The 24,535-nt window shown below is 42.7% G+C and overlaps 1 protein-coding gene across 1 annotated transcript in view; it reads right to left on the bottom strand.

Annotated features, from left to right (window-relative positions):
• Nucleotides 1–1,117: 1,117 nt before the first annotated feature.
• LOC129701658 (prenylcysteine oxidase-like) overlaps nt 1,118–24,535 on the bottom strand; it is a 42,035-nt gene continuing 18,617 nt past the window's right edge. Inside the window, exons 5-6 of the mRNA XM_055642990.1 lie at nt 9,720–9,860; nt 1,118–3,063 (exon numbers count right to left, since the gene is read on the bottom strand). Of these exons, the coding sequence (XP_055498965.1) occupies nt 2,405–3,063; nt 9,720–9,860 (800 nt within the window). The 3' untranslated portion in view covers nt 1,118–2,404. The remainder of the gene's footprint in view (nt 3,064–9,719; nt 9,861–24,535) is intronic.

Consider the following 24,535-nt stretch of genomic DNA (forward strand, 5'->3'; position numbering starts at 1 on the left):
CAGAGTATTTTGAAAGTATGCGTTCTCCTTTTGACGTATTTTGACATTTTGATTTGAACTTAGAATCATCAAACCATGACATTAATAAAGGGGGTATATGTTTGTGGAGACATTACCTTTTTTAAAAATAAAACTTTCGAGCAATCTAAAATGCAATAGAAATATACATTTCAATGCACTGTCTCTTGTCCAAAGTCGGTGAATCGAGGACCAGAGGACAGATTTAAGGTGAAGGGGGAAAGATTTCATAGGAATCTGAGAGGTAACTTTTTCCACATGGGTGCATGGAACAAGCTGCCAGAGGAGGCAATACTCAAGCATAGAAACTTAGAAAATAGGTGCAAGAATAGGCCATTTAGCCCTTCGAGCCAGCATTGTCATTCAATAGGATCATGGCTGTTCATCTAAAATCAGTACCCCTTTACTTTTTTTTCCCCCATATCGCTTGATTTCGCTAGCCCCACGAGCTAAATGTAACGCTCTCTTGAAAACAACAAATGAATTGGCCTCCACTGCCTTCTGTGGCAGAGAATTCCACAGATTCACAACTCTCTGGGTGAAAAAGTTTTTCCTCATCTCAGTCCTAAATGGCCTACCACTTATTCTTGAACTTAAACTCTGGTTCTGGACTTCCCCAACATCGGCAACATTTTTCCTGCAGTTACAGTAAGTGAAAATCTAGCAGGCAAGCAGGATGCTTTCTCCAACCACCCCCATTTGAAGGCCACTATCTTCCACCGCTTCTACCCAGTGCTTGGTACCTACTTCCAGCAGCCACTGATTGTCCTCCAGGATGCACCGAGCCGCAGCCTGGTCCATGCCGGTCACCAGGCGCAGAGACTCTCACGGCAGCGGTGCAACACTTCCGACGCCTCCGACGGCCCGGGACTCTTGCACTGAGGCTGCCCTATGGCCGGAGCTGCAGCGAGCGACTCGCCAGCCCCGGCTCCCAGTCCGCATCTGGCCCCGCCGCTGCTTCTGCTTCCATCCCATCCCTCCCTCCACCTCGGCTCTCCAACACCCACGAGCAGGTTGCTCAGAGCACAGCAGTGCCTCGTCCAAAGCCGGAGACAATGAAACATTGAGACATTGAACACCCCCCCCCCCGGTTCCGCGGCCCATAAATACAATAATTCATTTATGGTAGCACAAGCAGTTTTACAAGGATGGGCAAATTAACATTATCTGGCATAAGGATTCAAATTCCACAAGTCCAGTCCAACATTGCACTCGTTGTTGATCCAGGCAATGTAACAACAAATATTAATGGTTCAAAACTTTAATGACCTTCTCTCCTGTCACTTAACTATAAAGAGAGCATTCCCCATCCCTACTATATTAAATTCCTTCACACCTTATGTTAATAAATCAGATACAATAAAGCAGCATTATTTGCAAGATAAGCATAAAAATAAAAACAGCATTTGCATTTTATAAGCAGCAACGTTCTTGAGTTTACGACATCTCTAAGCATTTTACAATCAATGAAACAGTTTAGAGTTTCCAGTCCACTGACCACATTTCACAATGCGAGAATCTACTTCATGATGATTATTGAGAAATAACTATATGCTAGGACTACCGGAAGATGTCCACTACCCCTCTTCAAAACAGTGTCATAAGTGCTTCATCTGAAATTGCATCTTCAGTAATTTTGCACTTCCTTAATGATGTATTAAATCGCGGGCAGAGACCGGTGATCCTGACACTGGGGTGGTGCTTATACTTAAAAACCTGACTCAAGGACTAGAACACCACCATTAGAGGCCTGCATAAAATGAGAACAAATACCATTACTGCAGTTGCAAATTGTGCGTTTGCCACATTCCACTACATTTGTTGTAATTTTACACAGGGAGGATCATAGATGAAATCTTAATCCAAATGCCACAGTAATACGTTAACATATCCGAGGTCCAAGGCCTCCACCATGTAAACCAGTGCAACTAATATTTCAGTTTAAATGCACACACAATACATTAGGCCACAAAACACAGGTGTTTTTACAGGTGTTATTGCAATATAGCTTTGCACATTTCAAGGTGAATTAAAATTTGCAACAAGGCTGATGGCAAATAAATTTGATTGCTGAGAGGTAGTCAAGCTGGCTGTTCATATCATTGCTCATCGATTTGCTTTTCATTGTCTTTCCCTTGTCTAAACACAAGTTTTAGACTTTTGTGAAATGCAAAATTCAAACCCAAGCCACAACTTTCTTCTTCTAAAAAAAATCATGACTTAAATCCATTCATTAGATTAGCAATCAAGAACAGGGTGTAATTCTGTATTAAATTACCATTAGATATAACAAAATTGAATCTGTTGTATTCTACACAGAAATTCACAGGTTCAAGTAACACAAAAAATGTTTGTTCGTTCAGCTTTAAATTACCTATGACCTTGTTCACAGTTCAGTTTTGATTTTATGTACCAAATCTTTCTGATCAATCAGATCCAGATGTTGGTTCCACCGATTGTATGCCAACAAAGCTATGTTTTTGGCAGCAATGGCACTCATTTCCATGGCACTTGCAGTCCACTCGACACCGTTCAGGTAGTACAGGTTGTCATGGAGAACTATTGGAGGGATTCCTTTAGCAGAGTTGTATTGAGGATAGGCCAGCCAATCAGTGACCTGCACAGAGTAGTAGGAGCGAAAGATTGTCTTTAGTTGTTCTCTGGAGAGATGTTCGGGAGAGAAGACCTTCCATACTGCTGCTTCCTGTGGTTGTTTTCTTCTGTATTTAGCAGTGATATTCACTGGGCAAATACTCCCCGTGCTAAACATAAAGAGCTTTGGACTTTCTACCGTCAGAATGACTGCAAATGGGAAGAGTTTGGGATCTAGGAACCCAAAATACGAGGAATTAAGGTAACCATGAACTACAGAAACAATCATACGTTGGTAGTGACCTGGGAATGGTGTGATTGGTGATGTGAAACCATTGAAGGTGATATTTGTTGTTTCATGATGCAAAGGAGTTGCAATGACAACAATATCGTAGAAATCATAACCACCTTCATTTTCATTTTCATACCTCACTTGGTAAACAGCTTTATCACCTATGGAAAGAAAATATTAGAATTACTTACAGAAATAGATAGAACGTGCACAAAGTGTCATTAATTAATCCTGTAAAAGAACAAATCCTCCTTTTCTATCCAGGCATGAAATGGACTAGTGGCATGGTCTAATAACAGAGTAGATTGTGGAATTCAAACAGCAACTCTGCTTGTTGTTTCCACTTTCCTGTTATCTTCTCATAGCAAGCCCACAAATATGCAGTCAGACGAGTCAACTGTCAAAATGGAGATCTGACCGACCTATTCATTTCCTGTCAAAACAATGTTAGCCCAAAACATTATTTTTATAACTTGATAATTTTGGTTAAGCAGCATAATCCTGGTTAACCATGTTAGAACCTCCATCAACTTTAGTTCCTCTTCCATCAAATCCTCTCTGCTTTATGAGCGTGTTCAACAGAATTTATTTATTCCACGTTGATTACTGCCTAAGAGCAGTACTCTCTCTGACAATGGAAGAGGCCCAGAACAGAAAGGTCAGATTGGGAATGGGAGGGGGAGTTAAAGTGCTGAACAACCGGGAGATCAGATAGGTTAAGGCGGGCTAAGCGGAGGTGTGAAGTGAAACGATCGCCGAGCCTGCACTTTGTTAGCAGAGGCGTTCAGCAAAACGATCACCTTGCTTTACATGTTGCAATCTTACTTGTTGCTTCCAATGCCTCATTACCAGCCCAAACATCTCTTATTCTGCTTGCATTTACATTATTTCCAATTCTTGGGGGGGGGGATAACTTGACACTTTACAAAACATCAAAACGAAGTCAGGTTATCCGCTTCTCAATTTATGAACGATGAGGCTCAAATTTAACCCCGTTGCCCTTCTCTGAACCTTTTCTAGTAAAAGCAATTGGAAAACAGCAATACAAATTAGAATCCAATAATTTGAACGTAGTCACAGTAGTGAACTACGCAAGATTAAAAAGCAGTTACATGCATTTAAAATGGATGATACTTGATTAGATTGAATATCAGTTTTGTGTTAACTGCAGGATATCAGTGAAATAATATTTTTTTAAAGCTAATTTTGCTTACATTACAACATGCAGTAACATATGCTTGTTTACAGTATTGTTTAAAGGTTTTGAATCTATCCCAGCTGTATGGTTGAAGGCATATAGATGGAATATGAACATAAGAACACAATAAGTAGCTGGAGCAAGCCATTGGCACCTCAAATCTTCTCTGCCTTTTATTATTACGATCAAGACTTGTCTTTTAACTTGATGTTACTTTCCTGTACATTTAGGCTGTGGGCCAAGCATCACAAATGTGTCTAGAAATAGGATTTTGTGACCCAAGTCACCAAACTACATGACATTTTCACATATTGTGTAAAAAAATGTATATAAATCACCCCTGAAACTCGATATGAAGAAGACTTGCACATTTTTATTAAATTAGAGAAAAACCGAGAAAATGTCGGGAATTTTTTAGTCCAATCAAAGCACATTTAACATTGATTTGTCTGCCAGTTGGCCAATCACGCGCTTTGTTTCAGGCTAGCACACAAAATGGCTGAGGGGGCTTCACAGATGCCTGTTTTACTGGAGATTCCGATGTGTTGTTCTGTGGAATAAATGTCGTGGAAACTTGCAGCAGGTTAATTGTATTTAGTGGGAAAAGCATAAAAAAAGCTGAAGAAAGTGCTGCGAAGTGGATTAAAATGCAAGAAAGCCTTCAAAGTCCCTGCTGATGTGCTGGAACACTAAGAAGGCCCCCTGAATCAACTCTAACTAAAAGGTAAGACTAAAGTCGGAATTTATGAAAATCTATCTTCATATTGCAGCCGGTGCGGGGACCGGGGGCGGGGAGAGGCCGCGACGGGTACCCTGGGCCTCCCCCGCTCCCGGCTCCACGACACTTGCCGTCGCCTTCCCCCCCCCCGCTCCCCGGCGATGGCCTGCCCGGGGGGAGTGGAGTGGGGGTAGAAAAGGATGCTTACCCGTGGAGCTGTCGGGTCCCCGAGCTGCTGTTTTATCTTGATAGCACAGTACCCGCTAAATAGCCCGCTACATGGAACGAGTTAAGAGCTTGCTGCGGGCCAAATAAAGTCTCGCGGCAGGCCGGATGTGGCCCACGGGCCATAGTTTGAAGTCCCCTGCTCTAGCAGGTTGATTATTGGTACTTTCAGGTGGCTCTGGTGTACATTTGACCTCACGTACCTCAAATAAGTGTTTGTTTCTAGCAAGATCCCATTGCTCATTGTCATTCCTGGATAAATAGCACAGATCTGAAAGGATCTGCACAACTAAGAATCCACACTGAAGTACAGCTTTAACATCATGGGCCTGGAATTTAATTAACACCAGTTTACCATCCTGGAAAATATTCCTGGACAGGAAACAGCTGTGAGGCACAACCCACATTAGGTTTGGCTCCCCATTTACACAAGAGTATGAGCTGTTTGCACCTGATCAGGCCACCCACATAGCAACACCACAGAAGGGACTGGCTACTTATGCTGCATCCAAGCCATTCTTGAGGGGGTTATACATTATAAAAATGATTTAAAAACTAATTGGTTGAACATAAAACATCATAATTCGGATATTTTTGCAATAATTTACTTCACGCATCCATTTATTTATAGAGCAGTTTGTGGGCTGGGAAAAGTTCATAATCTTCAAGAAGATGGTTAATACGCTGATGCCAAACTCTAGTCAGAGCTACAGATGTTAACCCCTTAGTTTTGACTCACAGTCTTTGGGAAACCAGGACATTAATTTGATTCCACTCAGACCCAGACATATTCAGCAAAATGTAACAAATTTGGAACAAGAGCAAGCACCTTGACCTTTGAAGCCCATCCACCATTCCATACGACGGCTGATCTGCCCCTGGCCTCATCCCCTCATGCCCCACTCAATTCCACAATCTTTAAAAAATGATCTGCATTCTCGTTAAGCACTCGCAATGTTCTGGCCAACACAATATCCGGAATCTAATTTCTAATTTCTTTAACTGTTCGTCCCTAGGAATTAGCCTTTGTCAGTATATCTGTTAATCCTGGACAAATTGGGGAAGCCAGGACCCTAAAATTGAGTAAAGGCTTCAGGGCTGCTAGGCCATTTTATCAATTTAAAAGTGCTTTCTGTAGAAATGGGACAAGCTGCAGAATGGTGCCAGTTTGTCTAGAGCCTAGATCTGAGCTGCAGGAAGAGAATGGGAACATCTGCAGACCCTGACAATTAGGTGCAAAATGCAAAGAATGGATTGGAAGAATGCAAACTGACATCCACTTTGTAAATAATTGTAAATAATGTTGCAAAGCTCTACTTTGCTGAATGTTGATTGGATGAGGTATTGAGCCTTGTCTGGTTTTCTTGCATATCACGGCAAATATTGTGATGTTTGTTTCCTCTGAGAAATACTGTTTGAATACAATGTATTAGCCACTGTAATATTGGGCTAGGGAAGTGTCTGTCATGTCTGGGGTTAATCGATATCTGTAATTGGATTGTAAAGAGACTACCCCCATGTGGTTCGGCCCCTCGAGGTCCAGGGACCTATAAAAGTCCACTGCCATGAGGTCCTGTGTCGATCTTCTGGGAGAGCGCTTGGGACTATGTGACCTTCTGGAGTGTCTCTATTTGAGCGAGGCCTAAAGGGCTTGATCAGGCAGATACGACGATCGAACCCGTGATAGTTAGGTACAGTAGTTGGAACTGTAATTGTGTTTTGTCAAAATAAAGTTCAGATGTGCAAGTGCTTGACTCAGTGATGTTTGACTGAAACTAGACTGGAGGGAAGCTTAGAACGAGCAATTTACATAACCTTACTTGACTAAGGTGATCTAGAGTGCTGTGTCCCAGGTGTGGCCTTATCAAACCGTGTATAAATGTGACAATACTTCCACATCTCTAAACGCCAACCCTTTTACAATAAATTTGCCATTTGCCTTCCTAATCATCCATGCACCTGCCTGCTGTCCTTAGTAATTTATGCATAAGAACACCAAGATCCCTCTGTTCTTTGCTAATCTGCATTTGTTCTCAATTTAGATTATACTCCATCTTTAAATTCTTCTTACCCAAGTAGATATCTTCATTTCATGTTTAAGTGTTTTTACCCATTCACTCAAACTAACCATATCCATTGGCGGCCTTTGCTGTCCTAATACTCTCATGCAACATGCTCTTCCACCTTATATTCCACAACGCAAAACTCTTAGGTCAGCTAGATGCAAAAGTTCCTACAAGTCCTCATTTGTCTTTAAAAAGCAAATAATGTTTCATTGAAGGGCCTGGGCGCTCATCCTTTGCCCTTTTGACACAGCAGTTGGTAAGTGTATGCTGAAATAAACATCATCCATCTTCTGAAATTAGTTTAAGGGTCCATTCTGCAGTGATTTATTTATAGGGCATCACACAGCTCTTTAAGAATGCTCTGAAGTGCTTTATGGCAAGACAAGCACTTTTGAAGTGAACATACTTTTATATTGAGAGAAAACAGCACATAATTGCCATGTTTAGCCGTGACAAACATAAAGTGCTGAAGGAACTCAGCAGGTCAGGCAGCATCAGTGGAGGGAATGGATAAGCAATGTTATATTAATCTGCAACATGAATCCCAACTCTTTTACTCATTTTCTACTGGGCGGCGCCAGCAATGGCTGTCCCTTCCTGCTTTGTTGTTTGATAGTATGTGTTAAATGATTGTTTTAGTGTTCTTTAACTGGTTTTACGTCGGGGATGGGTTGGGGGAAACTTTTTAAAATCCCTTCCCTCGATGGAGGTGCGATTTGTTTCCATATCTTATCTCCGTCCACACTGCGACCCAACATTGAGAAGTTGGCGGCCTTTACTGTCGCCCAACTTCGGGAGCTCCAACCGCGGGAGACTGCGGACTTTAACATCGTGGAGCTCGGCCAGTCTGCGTTTGGTCTTCCGATGTATAAGAGTCCACATCTTGAACAGCGGATACAGTAGATGAGGTTGGAGGAGGTGCAAGTGATCCTGTGCCTAACCTGAAAGAGCTGTTGGGGTCCCTGGACAGAATCGATGGAGGAGATAAATGTGAGTGCAGGATGGTCCAAGTAAATTTGAGTGCAGGATGGAAATTGGTGGTGAAGTTACTGATGCATCCCATTGCAACTGGATCCTCGACATCCTCATCAACCACAATCTGTACGAATTGGCAGCAACAATAGACAATAGGTGCAGGAGTAGGCCATTCGGCCATTCGAGCCAGCACCGCCATTCAATGTGATCATGGCTGATCATCCCCAATCAGTGCCCCGGTCCTGCCTTCTCCCCATATCCCTGACTCCGCTATTTTTAAGCCCCATCTAGCTCTCTCTTGAAAGCATCTAGAGAACTCGCCTCTCTGAGGCAGAGAATTCCACAGACCCACCACTCTCTGTGAGAAAAAGTGTTTCCTCGTCTCCGTTCTAAATGGCTTACTCCTTATTCTTAAACTGTGGCCCCCTGGTTCTGGACTCCTTCCTCCTTGATAACCATCAGCACAAGAGTACCTCAAGGCTGCGTGTTCTATACTCATGACTGTGTAGCCGGACACAGTTCCAACTCCATCTTCAAGTTGCCACCGTTGTTGGACAAATTACAAATGATGATGTATCAGAGTATAGGAGGAGATGGATCAGACTGACAAAATAGCGCAAGAACAACAACGTTGCTCTCTACATCAGTAAGACCAAGGAACTGATTGTGGACTTTAGAAGAACAATGATCGACAAGCCTGTTTTCGTTGACGGGACGGTGGTGGAGAGAGTCAAAAGTTTCAAATTCCTGGGCATTAATATCCATGAAGATCTGTCCTGGACCCAGCACATTGATGCTATCATAAAGAAAGTCCATCAATGCCTCTACTTCCTGAGAAGATTGAGGAGATACGGAATGTCAACGAATACTCTCTTGAACCTCTACAGGTGTATAGTAGAGAGCATATTGGCTGGTTGCATGACAGCCTGGTTCGGCAACTTGAACGCCCGGGACGGAAGAAGACTGCAAAAAGTGGTGAATACTGCCCAGTCCATCACCACCCTCCCCTCCATCGAAGGAATCTACCAGAGACGCTACTTCAAAAAGGCATTCAGCATCATCAGAAACCTACACCATCCTGACCACACTCTCATTTCACTTCTGCCACTGGAAACAAGGTATAGGAGCCTGAAAACTGTAACATCCAGGTTCAGGAGCAGTTTCTTCACTACAACCTTCGGGCTATTATTAAACACTGCAACCTCCAAATAAGCTCCAAACTACATAGACTTGGGAGCAATATTTTTTTCTTTGCACTACTATTGTTTATTTGTTTTATGTATACTGGACCTATTTTACTATTGCTTATTATGAGTTTTACAGAGTGCAATGTTTACATATCCGTTGTGCTGCTGCAAGACTTTCATTGTTCCATTTTGGAACACATGACAACAAAACACTCTTGACTCTTGATTTACACTATTCATTGCAGCTAAAGGATGTAGTTTGCATATGATTCTAGTCATCTCAATCATAATTTAGTAGGCATTGTAACATCAATTAAACAATTGTAAGTTTAAATAGAATTGGCTCCTTGCTGATAATGAACAGTTTACTGGATATTTCAACAATTATTTGCATGCAATTTCAAAGTGATCTGATTCCTGCGGCATGTAAATGGTTTTCCTTTGTTACCTGACTGCTCCAGAGAGATGGAAGTCACCATGTTGTGGATGACACGGACTTTTGCTGATTCAAGCAACCGTGAACAAACCAGTTTGTTCCCTCCTTCCACAGCCCAAAGGCCTGACTGCACACCTGCCATCGCTACTGCTCCTGCACAGAGACAAAAAGCAACGTAAGAATATCTCATTTCACTTATATGTATTCTTCAGAAATAGTATATAAGATGAAGGCTGCTGTGACTTAAACTCTAGTTGCAAAATGCCAACTTTACAAAATTTTCAACTAATCTCCAAAATATCAGCAGAATAACCTGCTACCTAATGGATGGTGACTTTGAGGTTTCATTCTCATCTGATGAAGGTGACTCATGTTCACATCCCCAATCTCTGCTATTTGACTGAATGTGGAGAGAGCATCAATCAAGCCTTCTCGCAAGAACTACAATTGTATTCAGTTGCAGACACTGGATAAATATGGATGGAATTAAGAGCCAAGACCTCAAGATGCAAATTAGTAGTTCTTAAATGTGCCCCTTACACAAAGATTGACAGGAACGCAAGTTGTGAAGCGGACATAAGCAAGCCATGCAGTCAGGTTATGAGAGTCTGCCAAGATCTGACAAATGATAGACAGAGAGGAAATTGTGTCATTGTCCATTTCAACAGGAAAACTAAAAACAAGCAAATGATCTGAATGGTGAGAGCTTGCATAATTGAGATGTAAAAAAGTCGGTTGTCATGGTGCATGATTCACAAAAGCAAGTATGCAAGACTGCAAATAATTGGGAAAACTAAAAGAATAGTTTATTGCCAGAGAAATTACACATACATTAGGAATTTATGCCACGGGTGAAATCACACCTGGAGTACTATGTGTAGTGGTCTCTTTATTTAAGGAAGGATGTTAAGGTGCTGGAAGCATTTCAGAGGAGGTTTAGTATGTTAACACCTGGAATGGACAGGTTATTTGACATGCTTGGCTGGTGCATGCTGGAGTTTAGAAGCGTTTACTTCCACAAGCAAAAAAGATTGAGAAGCTAGCACTATCTTGGAAAATAATATTGCCAACAGCAAATTGCAAAACTGTGCAGTGCTGTCAATGATGTTTCTTTCAAGGGGGGTAATTTAAACCCAATACTCTCCATGGTATAGTGACATGCTCGGTGACAGTGCGGGGTCTACACACAACCCAGTTTTATGTTTTGTGCAGTCCATGGAGAATATCATGGGGCAAAATGCAAAATTAGGCATAAGCAGGTTAGGTCAAATTATGGGTTATTCTGCATTTAAGAACAAGCCACGCATATTAAATATCATGACTGCTTGAAAGCTTGCAATTCAGAAAAATAAGCTTATTAACGGCAAATAATAACATCGACAGGTGAATTGGTTGATTGTTGATTTAGGTCATGTGATCAGTCTGCTTTACCCTTTTGAAAATAAAGAGGTGGAGGAAGTAACCTCCCGTGGAAACCATATTTTACATGACGTCAAGAACATTTAACTTCTTCATTTGCTGATTGCACCTAATTTTCCATTAAATACAAGATTGCGAGTGCCCTGAAGTTTTTCAGAGAAAATGACTATCTGAATTGTAACAGTTGTGCGGGTTAACATATTGTTAATACATGAGAGGATTGGTTTATGGTCTCACACGAACAGTGCCTGAACCAGCATTCCTCTGCTTACCACCACAATTTTAACCAGTGGAGCATTATACTGAAGAAGTATCTCTAAATTAAACTGAACAAGACAGTTTCCATTAAACATGCAGTGAGTGGTATAAATTTCTGCCCACAGAGATAACAATGAAAACTCACTTCGGCAGTGCGTGAAGTAATAACTGTTACACGGTTTGAATTCACAGAGCTTTGAAGTCTTCACAGAATCACTCACTTGACTCCGAAGTAAAATAGTATGATTAAACGAGAACTTACCAGTTTGATGTTTGATCTGTATTTTACGAGGAGTTACGATGAGGGATTACGTGCCCTCCGCTCCCACCCTCAATAATATGGATCAAACTGATGTCTCCTTGTCTTTACTATGTTTACTTCAATAACTGTGTCTATCTGTGATTCCACACCGCTGCTTTGAAGTATGCCGCGCATGCGTGCTGAGCGGGCTCTTCACGTAATCCCTCATCGTAACTCCTCGTAAAATACAGATCAAACTTCAAACTGGTAAGTTCTCGTTTAATCTTACTTACTATCTATCTATCTATCTGTCTATCTGTCTATCTATCTATCTATCTATCTGTCTATCTATCTATCTATCATTATATAAAAGTCTGTGGCTGCCGCCTGCCGTCCGTCCGGCTGCCTGTCTGCCTTTTGATTCGCTGCTCCTTCCTATCAGCTTCCAACACACTTCAAAACAAAGTTGCAAGACAGGAACACTCTGAACTTTTCACCTCAATGGGATATCACAGCAAGTGCTTCAACAGGAGGGGGAGGGCCAATTGGTATTGCAATTGGAACTGCTGCAGCAGGCAGGGGAGGTGCAATTGGAATTTTTTTTTAATCCACTGCTGAGGGAGGCAGGGGAGTGCTGGAATCTTACATTTGGGAACGGGTTCAGTTCCGTTGGAGGAGACGGGTGCATGGTGGAATCTTGGGTTGGGGGATCACACCATTGGGGGAGCAGACCCAACGGGTCTGCACTTGGTTGAGTTTTGTATATATTGCACATTCTGGATTCAGGGAGACTGATGGTTGCAGAATTGGATGCTAAGTTTCTACATTTGAGACCCACGTTCGATCCTGACCTGGGGTGTCGGCTGCCTGAGTTTGCATGTTCTCCTTGTGAACACGTGTTCCAATTTCCTCTCACATCCCAATGACATGCAGGTTAATTAGCTTCTGTAAATTGCCCCCACTGTGTAGGGAGTAGATGCGAAAGTGGGATAACATTGAATGAGTGTGAATGGGAGAATGATGTCGGTGTGGCTAGGTGGGCCGAAGGGTCTGCTTTCATGCTGTATCTTTCAATCAATCAACAATTACAATTTGTAATTATCAACCTTTTAATCATCACAAGGTTAAAGTAGAATATGTTGGACAGAAATAAAACCAAAAGTGACAGATGATAAAACACTTAAATACGTAAAGGTTTTAAAGAAAGAGAAAGAGGGAAAGGGAACATTGAAGCTTGACATCTAGAAAGCAGCCAGTATAGTCACCAGAGTGAAGATACGTTATAGACGTCAGGGATAAAAAAAAAAGTTAATAGCTGGTTAGAGCCCCTACATTTCCCTGAATGCAGGTTTCTGTGGGTGTATAGTTCTGCTGAATTAATAAATGAGCTGCATTTAGTACAAGCTTGAGAGCTGGGCTTGTTTGAACCTGCAATAAAAAATTGCTTGCAAAGTCTCCAGCATGGAATAACATTGAACTAGCGTGAATGGGAGATTGTGGTCGGTGTCGCTAGGTGGACCGAAGGGTCTGCTTTCATGCTGTATCTTTCATAGAAAAAAACCCCATAGAAATTAGGTGCAGGAGTAGGCCATTCGGCCCTTCGAGCCTGCACCGCCATTTAATATGATCATGGCTGATCATCCAACTCAGTATCCCGTACCTGCCTTCTCTCCATACCCTCTGATCCCCTTGGCCACAAGGGCCACATCTAACTCCCTCTTAAATATAGCCAATGAACTGGCCTCAACTACCCTCTGTGGCAGAGAGTTCCAGAGATTCACCACTCTCTGTGAAAAAAGTTCTCCTCATCTCGGTTTTAAAGGATTTCCCCCTTATCCTTAAGCTGTGACCCCTTGTCCTGGACTTCCCCAACATCGGGAACAATCTTCCTGCATCTAGCCTGTCCAACCCCTTAAGAATTTTATAAGTTTCTATAAGATCCCCTCTCAATCTCCTAAATTCTAGAGAGTATAAACCAAGTCTATCCAGTCTTTCTTCATAAGACAGTCCTGACATCCCAGGAATCAGTCTGGTGAACCTTCTCTACACTCCCTCTATGGCAATAATGTCCTTCCTCAGATTTGGAGACCAAAACTGCATCCAATACTCCAGGTGTGGTCTCACCAAGACCCTATACAACTGCAGTAGAACCTCCCTGCTCCTATACTCAAATCCTCTTGCTATGAAAGCCAACATGCCATTCGCTTTCTTTACTGCCTGCTGCACCTGCATGCCTACCTTCAATGACTGGTGTACCATGACACCCAGGTCTCGCTGCATCTCCCCCTTTCCCAATCGGCCACCGTTTAGATAATAATCTGCTTTCCCGTTTTTGCCACCAAAATGGATAACCTCACATTTATCCACATTAAACTGCATCTGCCAAACATTTGCCCACTCACCCAGCCTATCCAAGTCACCTTGCAGTCTCCTAGCATCCTCCTCACACCTAACACTGCCCCCCAGCTTAGTGTCATCCGCAAACTTGGAGATATTGCCTTCAATTCCCTCATCCAGATCATTAATATATATTGTAAATAGCTGGGGTCCCAGTACTGAGCCTTGTGGTACCCCACTAGTCACTGCCTGCCATTGTGAAAAGGACCCGTTTACTCCTACTCTTTGCTTCCTGTTTGCCAGCCAGTTCTCTATCCACATCAATACTGAACCCCCAATGCCATGTGCTTTAAGTTTGTATACTAATCTCTTATGTGGGACCTTGTCGAAAGCCTTCTGGAAGTCCAGATACACCACATCCACTGGTTCTCCCCTATCCACGCTACTAGTTACATCCTCGAAAAATTATATAAGATTCGTCAGACATGATTTACCTTTCGTAAATCCATGCTGACTTTGTCCAATGATTTCACCACTTTCCAAATGTGCTGCTATCCCATCTTTAATAACTGACTCTAGCAGTTTCCCCACTACCGATGTTAGGCTAACTGGTCTGTAATTCCCCGTTTTCTCTCTCCCTCCCTTCTTAAAAAGTGGGGTTACGTTTGCTACCCGCCAATCCTCTGGAACTACTCCAGAATCTAAAGAGTTTTGAAAGATTATTACTAATGCATCCACTATTTCTGGAGCTACTTCCTTAAGTACTCTGGGATGCAGCCTATCTGGCCCTGGGGATTTATCGGCCTTTAATCCATTCAATTTACCCAACACCACTTCCCGACTAACCTGGATTTCACTCAATTCCTCCACCTCCTTTGACCCGCGGGCCCCTGCTATTTCCGGCAGATCATTTATGTCTTCCTTAGTGAAGACGGAACCAAAGTAGTTATTCAATTGGTCCGCCATATCCTGGTTCCCCATGATCAACTCACCTGTTTCTGACTGCAAGGGACCTACATTTGTTTTAACTAATCTCTTTCTTTTCACATATCTATAAAAACCTTTGCAGTCAGTTTTTATGTTCACTGCCAGTTTCCTTTCATAATCCATTTTTCCTTTTCTAATTAAGCCCTTCGTCCTCCTCTGCTGGTCTCTGAATTTCTCCCAGTCCTCCGGTATGCTGCTTTTTCTGGCTAGTTTGTACGCATCATCCTTTGCTTTGGTACTATCCCTGATTTCCCTTGTTATCCATGGATGCACTACCTTCCCTGATTTATTCTTTTGCCAAACTGGGATGAACAATTTTTGTAGTTCATCCATGCAGTCTTTAAATGCCTTCCATTGCATATCCACCGTCAACCCTTTTAGAATTAATTGCCAGTCAATCTTGGCCAATTCACGTCTCATACCCTCAAAGTTACCTTTCTTTAAGTTCAAAACCATTGTTTCTGAATTAACAATGTCACTCTCCATCCTAATGAAGAACTCAACCATATTATGGTCACTCTTGCCCAAGGGGCTACGCACAACAAGACTACTAACTAACCCTTCCTCATTACTCAATACCCAGTCTAAAATAGCCAACTCTCTCGTTGGTTCCTCTACATGTTGGTTTAGATAACTATCCCGCATACATTCCAAGAAATCCTCTTCCTCAGCACCCCTGCCAGTTTGATTCACCCAATCTATATGTAGATTGAAGTCACCCATTATAACTGCTTTGCCTTTGTCGCAAGCATTTCTAATTTCCTGTTTGATGCCATCCCCAACTTCACTACTACTGTTAGGTGGCCTGTACACAACACCGACCAGCGTTTTCTGCCCCTTATTGTTTCGCAGCTCTACCCATACCGATTCCACATCCTCCAAACTAATGTCCTTCCTTTCCATTGCGTTAATCTCCTCTCTAACCAGCAACACTACCCCACCTCCTTTTCCTTTCTCTCTATCCCTCCTGAATATTGAATATCCCGGGATGTTCAGCTCCCAGCCTTGGTCACCCTGGAGCCATGTCTCCGTGATCCCAACTATATCATAATCATTAATGGCTATCTGCATTGAGACACAAAGCCTTCAGGCTTGTTTTTACAACGCTCTTACCCCTTATACAATTATACAATCAATTACAATTTGTAATTATCAACCTTTTAAGTTGAACACATTAACACATTAAGTTGAAAGATACAAAGTTATTCATTACAACGATGTGCAGAAGATGGGTCATACTTCAATTAGTGGAGCAAAATAAGCTGGAGCCATTGCAGCCACATGCTGCAAATTACTTTAGTTTTATCATATTGCACAGCCTACCTTTGTACAAAGATCATAAGATGACAAGACATAGGAGCAGAATTAGGCTACTTGGTCCATCGAGTCTGCTCAGCCAGTCAATCATGGCTGATCTATTATTGCTCCTCAACCCCATTGTCCCACCATCTCCTTGTAACCTTTGATGCCCTTACTAATCAAGAACCTAACAATCTCCACTTTAGAAATAACTGATGATGGCCTCCACAACTGTCTGTGGCAATGAATTCCACAGATTCACCATCCTCGGGCTAAATACACTCATTATCTCCATTCTTAAGCTAAGCCCATTTATTCTGATGCTGTGTCCTCTCTCCTAGACTCCCCCACTACGGGAAACATCCTCTCGGCATCCACTCTAGCTCAGCCTTTCATTATCCAGTAGGTTTCAATCAGATCGCCCTCATCCTTCTAAACCTCCAGCAACTGCAGGCCCAGAGCCACCAAACACTCCACACTCGTCAATCCAATCATGCCCAGGCTCATTGTCATAACCTCCACTGGACTATCTGCATGGTAGCACATCCTTCCTCTGAAATGGGGCTCACAATATTTCAAACGTGGTCTGACTAGTGCCTTATAAAGCCTCAGCTTTATATCCTTGCTAATATATTCTAGTCTAGTTTGGAGAAACAGCGCAGAAATAGGCCCTACGGCCCACTGAGTCCACACCGACCAGCAATCCCCGCACATTAACACCATCTACACAGGGACAATTTTACACTTATACCAAGTCAATTTACCTACAAACCCGTACGTCTTTGGAGTATGGAAGGAAACCGAAGATCTCGAGAACCCAAGCAGTCACGGCGAGAATGTGCAAACTCCGTACAGACAGCACCCATAGTCAGGATCGGACCCGGGTCTCCCGCGCTGCGCCACCGTGCTACCCAAAACGATCTCAAAATGAATGCTAACATTGCATTTGCCTTCCTTACTACCGACTCAATCTGCTAATTAACCAGTGGGAATTGTGCACCAGCACTCCCAAGTCCCTTTGCATCTCTGATCTAGTCGCTGTCTTAATTCCTTCAACCAAAGTGCATGACCATAGACTTTGCTATGCTGTATTCCATCTGGCAGTTCTTTGCCCTTTCACCCTACCTGTCCATATCCTTTTGCAGGCTCCCTGCTTCCTCAATATCACCTGCCTCTCCACCTATCTTTGTATGACAAAGTCATCAATTCCATCACCAGATCATTAACATAAAACGTGAAAAATTGCAGACCCAACACCGACCCTTGCAGAACAACACTAGTCTCCGGCAGCCACTCAGAAAAATACGCCTTTATTCCCTCTCTTTGCCTTCTTGCGAGACAACCAATCTTCTATCCATGCTAATACCTTGCCTCTAATACCAAGGGCTACTATCTGTGTCCTCTCTCCTAGACTCCCCCACTACGGGAAACATCCTCTCGGCATCCACTCTAGCTCAGCCTTTCATTATCCAGTAGGTTTCAATCAGATCGCCCTCATCCTTCTAAACCTCCAGCAACTGCAGGCCCAGAGCCACCAAACACTCCACACTCGTCAATCCAATCATGCCCAGGCTCATTGTCATAACCTCCACTGGACTATCTGCATGGTAGCACATCCTTCCTCTGAAATGGGGCTCACAATATTTCAAACGTGGTCTGACTAGTGCCTTATAAAGCCTCAGCTTTATATCCTTGCTAATATATTCTAGTCTAGTTTGGAGAAACAGTCTGAAGAAGGGTTTCGGCCCGAAACGTTGCCTATTTCCTTCGCTCCATAGATGCTGCTGCACCCGCTGAGTTTCTCCAGCTTTTCTGTGTAACCCAAGGGCTACTATGCTGTTTAACAGCCTCACATGCAGCACCTTATCACGTGCCTACTGAAAATCTAAGTAAACAACATTCACTGATTGTCTATCTTGCGTGTTACTTTTTCTTTGTTACTTCCTCAAATAATTCCAAAAGATTTGCCAGACGAGATCCCCCTTTGCTGGGACCATGCTGACCAGCCTATTTTATCAGGTGCTTCCAAGTACCCTGAAATCTCATCCTAATAATGACCCCAAAATCTTACCAACCACTGAAGTCAGGCTAACCGGCCTATAATTTATTTTGCCTCATTTCCTTCCTAATTTAGAAGACAATTTAAGTATTAATGTGTAAATCCTGTAATATTTTTGTTTTGTTTTTATAAAGTTGCAACATACAGTTTAAATAAAAGAAGCAAATTGTAAGATTTCATCTTGCATCTGTTTATAGCAATACTGAATTGTTAGTTTGTAAGTCACTGGCATGGTAAGTGGAGCTAATTTAACTAACATCAATTGCTTCTTCAACTTCAGGTGTTTATAAAAAGTTTATTCAGCGGTTGTGGAATTGAACTGCTGGGTGGAATTTTCAGAGTTAGTGCTTCCATTAAATATATCCTGCTAAATCTCCAAGTCACAAATAAGAAAGTGCATGCCACTTCCAGCTATCACTGCAAATATTAGCACCAAGACACATTCAGTTGCCAGTGATATGGACTCTGGTCAACTTGTTCGTGCTTATCAGTGATCTGGAGAACTTTGTTCACTGTGCAATTCACTGGAAAGGAACGCGAGTTGGCCATGTGGTTGCACTTACAACCCAGCGGTATGAATATTGTTTTCCCTAATTTCAAGTAACCCCTGCATTCCCTGTCTCTCTGCCCCTCCCCCACCCACTCTGGTCGTCCTGCCAGTTCCACTGTTTCCATCCATATATCCCTTCCTTATCACCTCTTTCACAGCGAACAACAGACCATTGTGGGCTCCGCCTTTCCTAGGTCATCGGTGCCAGCTCTGAGTTTTGCAGAACCTTTTCATACCTCTAGTTTCCCTCCCCCCCCCCCCCCCCCCCAAATGCTCAGTCTGAAGAATGGTTTCGACCCGAGACATCACCTATTATTTTTCTCCAGAGTTGCTGCCTTTCTCACCGAGTTGCTCCAGCATTTTGTGTCTTTCTTCAGTGGTAACCCATCGAGCCTGATATGGTCACCAGATATAAAGGAAGAAGTGATATCTGAAAGGTACCAGTAAACTGAAGATCATATGATTAATCAACTAATTCATCCTTCTTAAAATTATTGGTTTAAGTAAATAAACATAAAATGGGCTTGAAGTACTCAGAACTGATTCTGGTGTTGTTGAGGAAGCAGGGAGCTGGCAAACGGATTTGGACAGGTAGGGAGAGTGGGTAAAGAAGTGCCTGATAGAATACAGCATAGCAAAGTTCTTGGTAATGCATCCTGGTAGAAATAATTAAAAATGTTCTTCTTTTGAAAAACACTAGTACAAAAGTAATGTCTTTTTGTCCATTTATTGTGGTCCCAATCAATTTCACCTGCATTGAAATTTAATTGGACATTAAACAAAATGGCGCACAATGAAACACTTAAAAATCATTTCAGGGTTGTTATACAAGATCCAGAAAATCAATCTGGACACACACAGAAGGCGGTTGCTTCTGTAATGCTGACATGGTTTCTCAGTTCCCAGGCTGCTCTTGCTTGAGCACTGCAACTAACTTATGTGCGTGGAGAGGGAATTGATCCAGGCCACAATCAGTGTGCATAACTACATTACTTTAGTACTTAGCTTTTTCGAAAGATTACCATTTCAATATTTTACAGAACAGGAAATTAGGGAAACTAGCTCTACGAGGGAACTTTGACCATTGTACTGGGGAACATAGTTGGGCCACTTGTGTGACAACATGGTCTTGCCATATTTAGTATCAAACTGTAGGTTTGCAGGTAAGTAAATTACTTATGGTTCTCAATACCTCCACAATGAAATAACACCCTCCGAGAACCACTCCACGGAGTTGTTTCATTGCGCTAAATCCGCACAACTCTGACTCCATGATTACACCCACCTTCTAACCTGTATGGTTTGTCCAAATTCCCTCCAAAACAGCGCTATCTTTTCTTCAACCCACAAACACTTAACTGCCAGTTTTACCTTGGAGATCAACTGCACCCAAATTAATTTTCTCCCCCCACGTATCCCCTATCCCACCGCGTGCCTCACAAACTTGGTAACCTTCGGAACCCAATCAATGAAAAGGATCAGATGGCACATCTACGGCTTGAAAATATGTTGGACCACCATGTACCATAATGGGGGGGGGAGGGGCTATATTTAACAAGCAGGTTTAACCTCATTTAGCACATTCTTCCTGTTTGGTGGTTTTCAATCTGGAGGAGAATTTGCAAAGGTTCAATAGATATTTCAGATTAAATCAAGGACATCAAATTGGTTCACAGTCCTATAAGAATCCAATTATCTGTTAACCTTTAAATTTTACATTTTGAGTAAGTTTCTATGAGAAAAGCAGCTTAATTTTTTTTCACTTCAATAACAGTTCACAGATAATAGATTACTGCGCAGACACAGAACAAGGACAATTGCTAATAACAAAAATTCAGCAAATCAACAAATTATGTTGGGTCTCGCCCTATAAACGTACCCACCATTGTTTGGGAAAGCTCAGGACTGGGTTAAGTAAAGGGCCTGTCCCACTTTCACGGCCTAATTCACGACCTTTTTTACTTGTGAACATTTCTCATCAGGCTAGAAAAACGGCCCAACCTACTTGATGCCACGAGTATCTATGACTAGCATCACGACCTACCTACGACCTCGTGACGACCATGCTGCGAGTATGAGTCAAGGGCAAACTCGGCAGAGGTCATGAATTAAGTCGTGAAAGTGGGACAGGCCCTTTATTGGAAAGTTACTGAAGACCAACCTATTGATGTGTTAAACTATGAACTGCAGATGCAGGTTTACAAAAACAAACAAACAAAGTGCTGGAGGAACACAGTGGGGCAGGCAGCATTCCTGGAGAACAAACATGTGATGTTTCGGGTGGGGACTCTTCTTCAGACCCGACCTGAAGCATCACCTGTACATGTTCTCCAGGTATGCTGCCTTACCTAGTTAATTGCTCTAGCACTTTGCGTCAGATTCCATCGAGCTAAAATGAAAGGAAGAATAAAAATGTTAGATACCAGCAGCCATTACAATCTCAAACTCAAAACTTCTAATGCACTAAATTCTGAGCTCCTGTCCCATGTGTATGATTATTACTTATTTTTATTATATGTTTAATCCAACAAGAATTTAACTATATTACCATCATAAAACTCCACTATTAACATTCTGGGAAATCATTATGGACTAGTAGTCAACTAAATACATGAAGAAGTCAGACACTAGAAACTTTGAACAATGACCCCCTTCCTAAAATCTTTCTGCCTTCGTACACAATACATGTCAGGACGGCGATGGAATACTGCTTACTTTCCTGAATTCAGGGTCAACAATGCTCATGAAGCTAAACACCATCCAGGACTAAGCAGCCTGACAGATTGATACCATATGCTCCACCTTCACTCCCTCCAATACCAGTGCACAGGGCTGTAAAACAAACTATAGCCTAGTGTTCCCAGCATCTGGAGTTGTCCCAGATCCTTGTCTAATTCTATATCCGGGAAGCTATCAGATGATGACTGATTACAAATCCAATCACTCGTTTCAATAAAGATTTTGCTAATGTTGCTTCAGTTTCTTTGACCATATCTGCTGCTGGCAATTTCCACTCTACAATGGAATCAGATTATCTTATTTCACTCCATTTAACTCCGGCATGTTTTTTTAATATAGATTTGAGCTTAATAATTTTTTGCTTCACTTTCTTGCCCGTGGAAATTTCCAACAATGAGACCAATTGATTTTTGCTATCGTGGTGCTGTGGATAGCAGTGAATGGAGATGTAGCATCTCGGATAGATTCAGTGCTCCCCGATCAACCCACATAGATAGTTCACTTCACTTTGCTGAGGCACTTCAGAGAAGAAAGAAATGGGAATATTTGAATGGGAATATTTGAATGCCCCCCGGTGCTCCCATTGTGATGCCTCACGAAGGCCTTTTATCTTGACACTTTCCAAATCTATGGACTGACTTACTGCCCTGTTAGCTATAAGACATGCATACATTTAGAATAGGGGTTCTCAACCTTTTTCGTCCCGTTTACCACTGGCAACTTTAATAGCACATAACAATGTTACTTCGCTACCCGGACGTGGAGTCGAAGGATGAGAAGCCGTAGCAAAGAAGTGGAAGCCAAATAACCGAATGGAAACAAAGCCGAGGAGAAAAGGAATGGGTGGCATTTCTGGTATGGGGGTTGGGGTCCGATGACTGTACATCGCAGTCAGTGATTCTGGGTGGGCGGAGGGACCAGCCTATCCCACACCTCTGCTCCACCCGACCCACGGCCCGTCAGTGCAGTGCCGCACTGGGGAGATGATGCGGAGGGCGGCCGTGGCCGTGGGAGAATGGGGGCTGTCCCGAGGGATGCGCTCCTTCGGTCGCTTAAAACTTGGTGCTCGGGTTCAGAGTGCCCAGTTTGCTATGGCTTGTGTGGGAAAATAACCCCCACCCTCCCGTCTCCACCGGCCAGTGATGTGATGGACGCGGGGGTCTGGACCAATCACTGACCAGTCCCGTCCCCTCGGCGACATCATGTCCGTTATTTGACTTTTCGGTTGAGCGGCCATTCGGTTAGTTGGCTTGTAGGCCAGGCAGCCTTTCGGTTAGGTGGCGTTTCGGCAGAGCGGCCATTCGGTGAGTTTGCCTTTAGGCGACGCCGCCTTTCAGTTTGTTGTTTTTTAGGCGTCCCGCCCTTTCGGTTAGTTTGCATTTAGGCGTCCCACCCTTTCGGCTAGTTGGCGTTTCGGCTTCGTATGCTTTTCGGTTATTTGGCTTCCACTTCTTTTCTTCCACTTCTCGTCTATCGACGCCACGTCCGCACACGGTTATTTCACTTATTTAAGAACAACTCAGTCAATGAGAAAAAATATGTACAAATCCAGAATCAACAAATTTACCCCCTGGGGTAAATTTACCTCAGGTTGGGAACACTTGATTTAGAACATAGAAAAATACAGTACGGTATCAGGCTATTTGGCCCACAATGTCTGTGCTGAACATGATGACAAACTAGTCTAATTTCACCTGTCTGCACATAATCCATACCCCTCCATACCCTGCATCTCCATGTGCCTATCTAAAAATCTCTTAAATGCCACTGTCCTATTTGCATCTACCACCCCACCCTGGCAATGCGTTACAGGCACTTCCTTTAAATATCTGTTAAACTTTGGCTCATTTACAATTTAGAAAATAGACAATAGACAATAGGTGCAGGAGTAGGCCATTCGGCCCTTCGAGCCAGCACCGCCATTCAATGTGATCATGGCTGATCATCCACAATCAGTACCCCGTTCCTGCCTTCCCCCCATATCCCCTGATTCCGCCATCTTTAAGACTCTTGAAAGTATCCAGCGAACCGGCCTCCACTGCCCTGAGGCAGAGAATTCCACAGACTTCCGTATAGACAGTTAGTACAAATGAAGTACCACATGAGCTTCATTTATAGCCCACTGTAAACCACATTGATCTTGAAAGGCAGGAGAGGCAGACCATGAAAGCTATTTTTTGCTATTTGAGATAGCTGACCGATATTTATTGCTGCCAGCCAAAGGAAGCTTCTCTCAGTTCCACACTTGTCATGTGCAGGTGGCAGATCCAAAAATCTGGAGAGTTTCTCTTCTTTCTTAATTTAGTGACAGCACAAAGAAAATACTGGGGAAAAAAAATCAAGAGGTCTTGCTTATCTGAGAAAAACTTTAACCCGTGAAGAAATTCATGTTTAAATTATTCTGCTGAAAGAATACATGGTCTGCAAAGTAAGAAATTTGTCAGTGTAAAAGATACTTGCAGCCAGTTACTGAACAGTATTTTAAGGATACCTGATATTCTCTAAGCATTGTTACACTTTTGCTGGGTCTCAAAGGGGATGTACATTACACAAGCACCACCGTTGCAATCTACAAACAGTGCTGCTGTGTGGAGAACAGGTGACAGAGGTAGGAGATGGGAACACGTGCACAACTAGTTTCAATGACAGTGACTCTGAATTTCTATTAGAGAAGATCGCCATGGAAGAGCAATCTACTGTGCGCAGGCTCTCCAAAGTAATAACTGTACTGTCCTGATAAAAGATTACTTGGGAGATTTCAGCCGGGAGATATCCTCCGTCTTCAGCATTGCGGGAAACCTGTAATGCAATCCTAATGCCTGCTCCCATAGAAGCGCAGATGAAGGTTTTTTTCTCACGAGTAGAAACAAGGAATTGCAGATGCTGGTTAATACACAATAGGACACAAAATGCTGGAGTAACTCATCAGGTCAGGCAAC

The sequence above is a fragment of the Leucoraja erinacea genome, chromosome 11, assembly GCF_028641065.1.
Source record: "Leucoraja erinacea ecotype New England chromosome 11, Leri_hhj_1, whole genome shotgun sequence".
NCBI lineage: Eukaryota > Metazoa > Chordata > Chondrichthyes > Rajiformes > Rajidae > Leucoraja > Leucoraja erinaceus.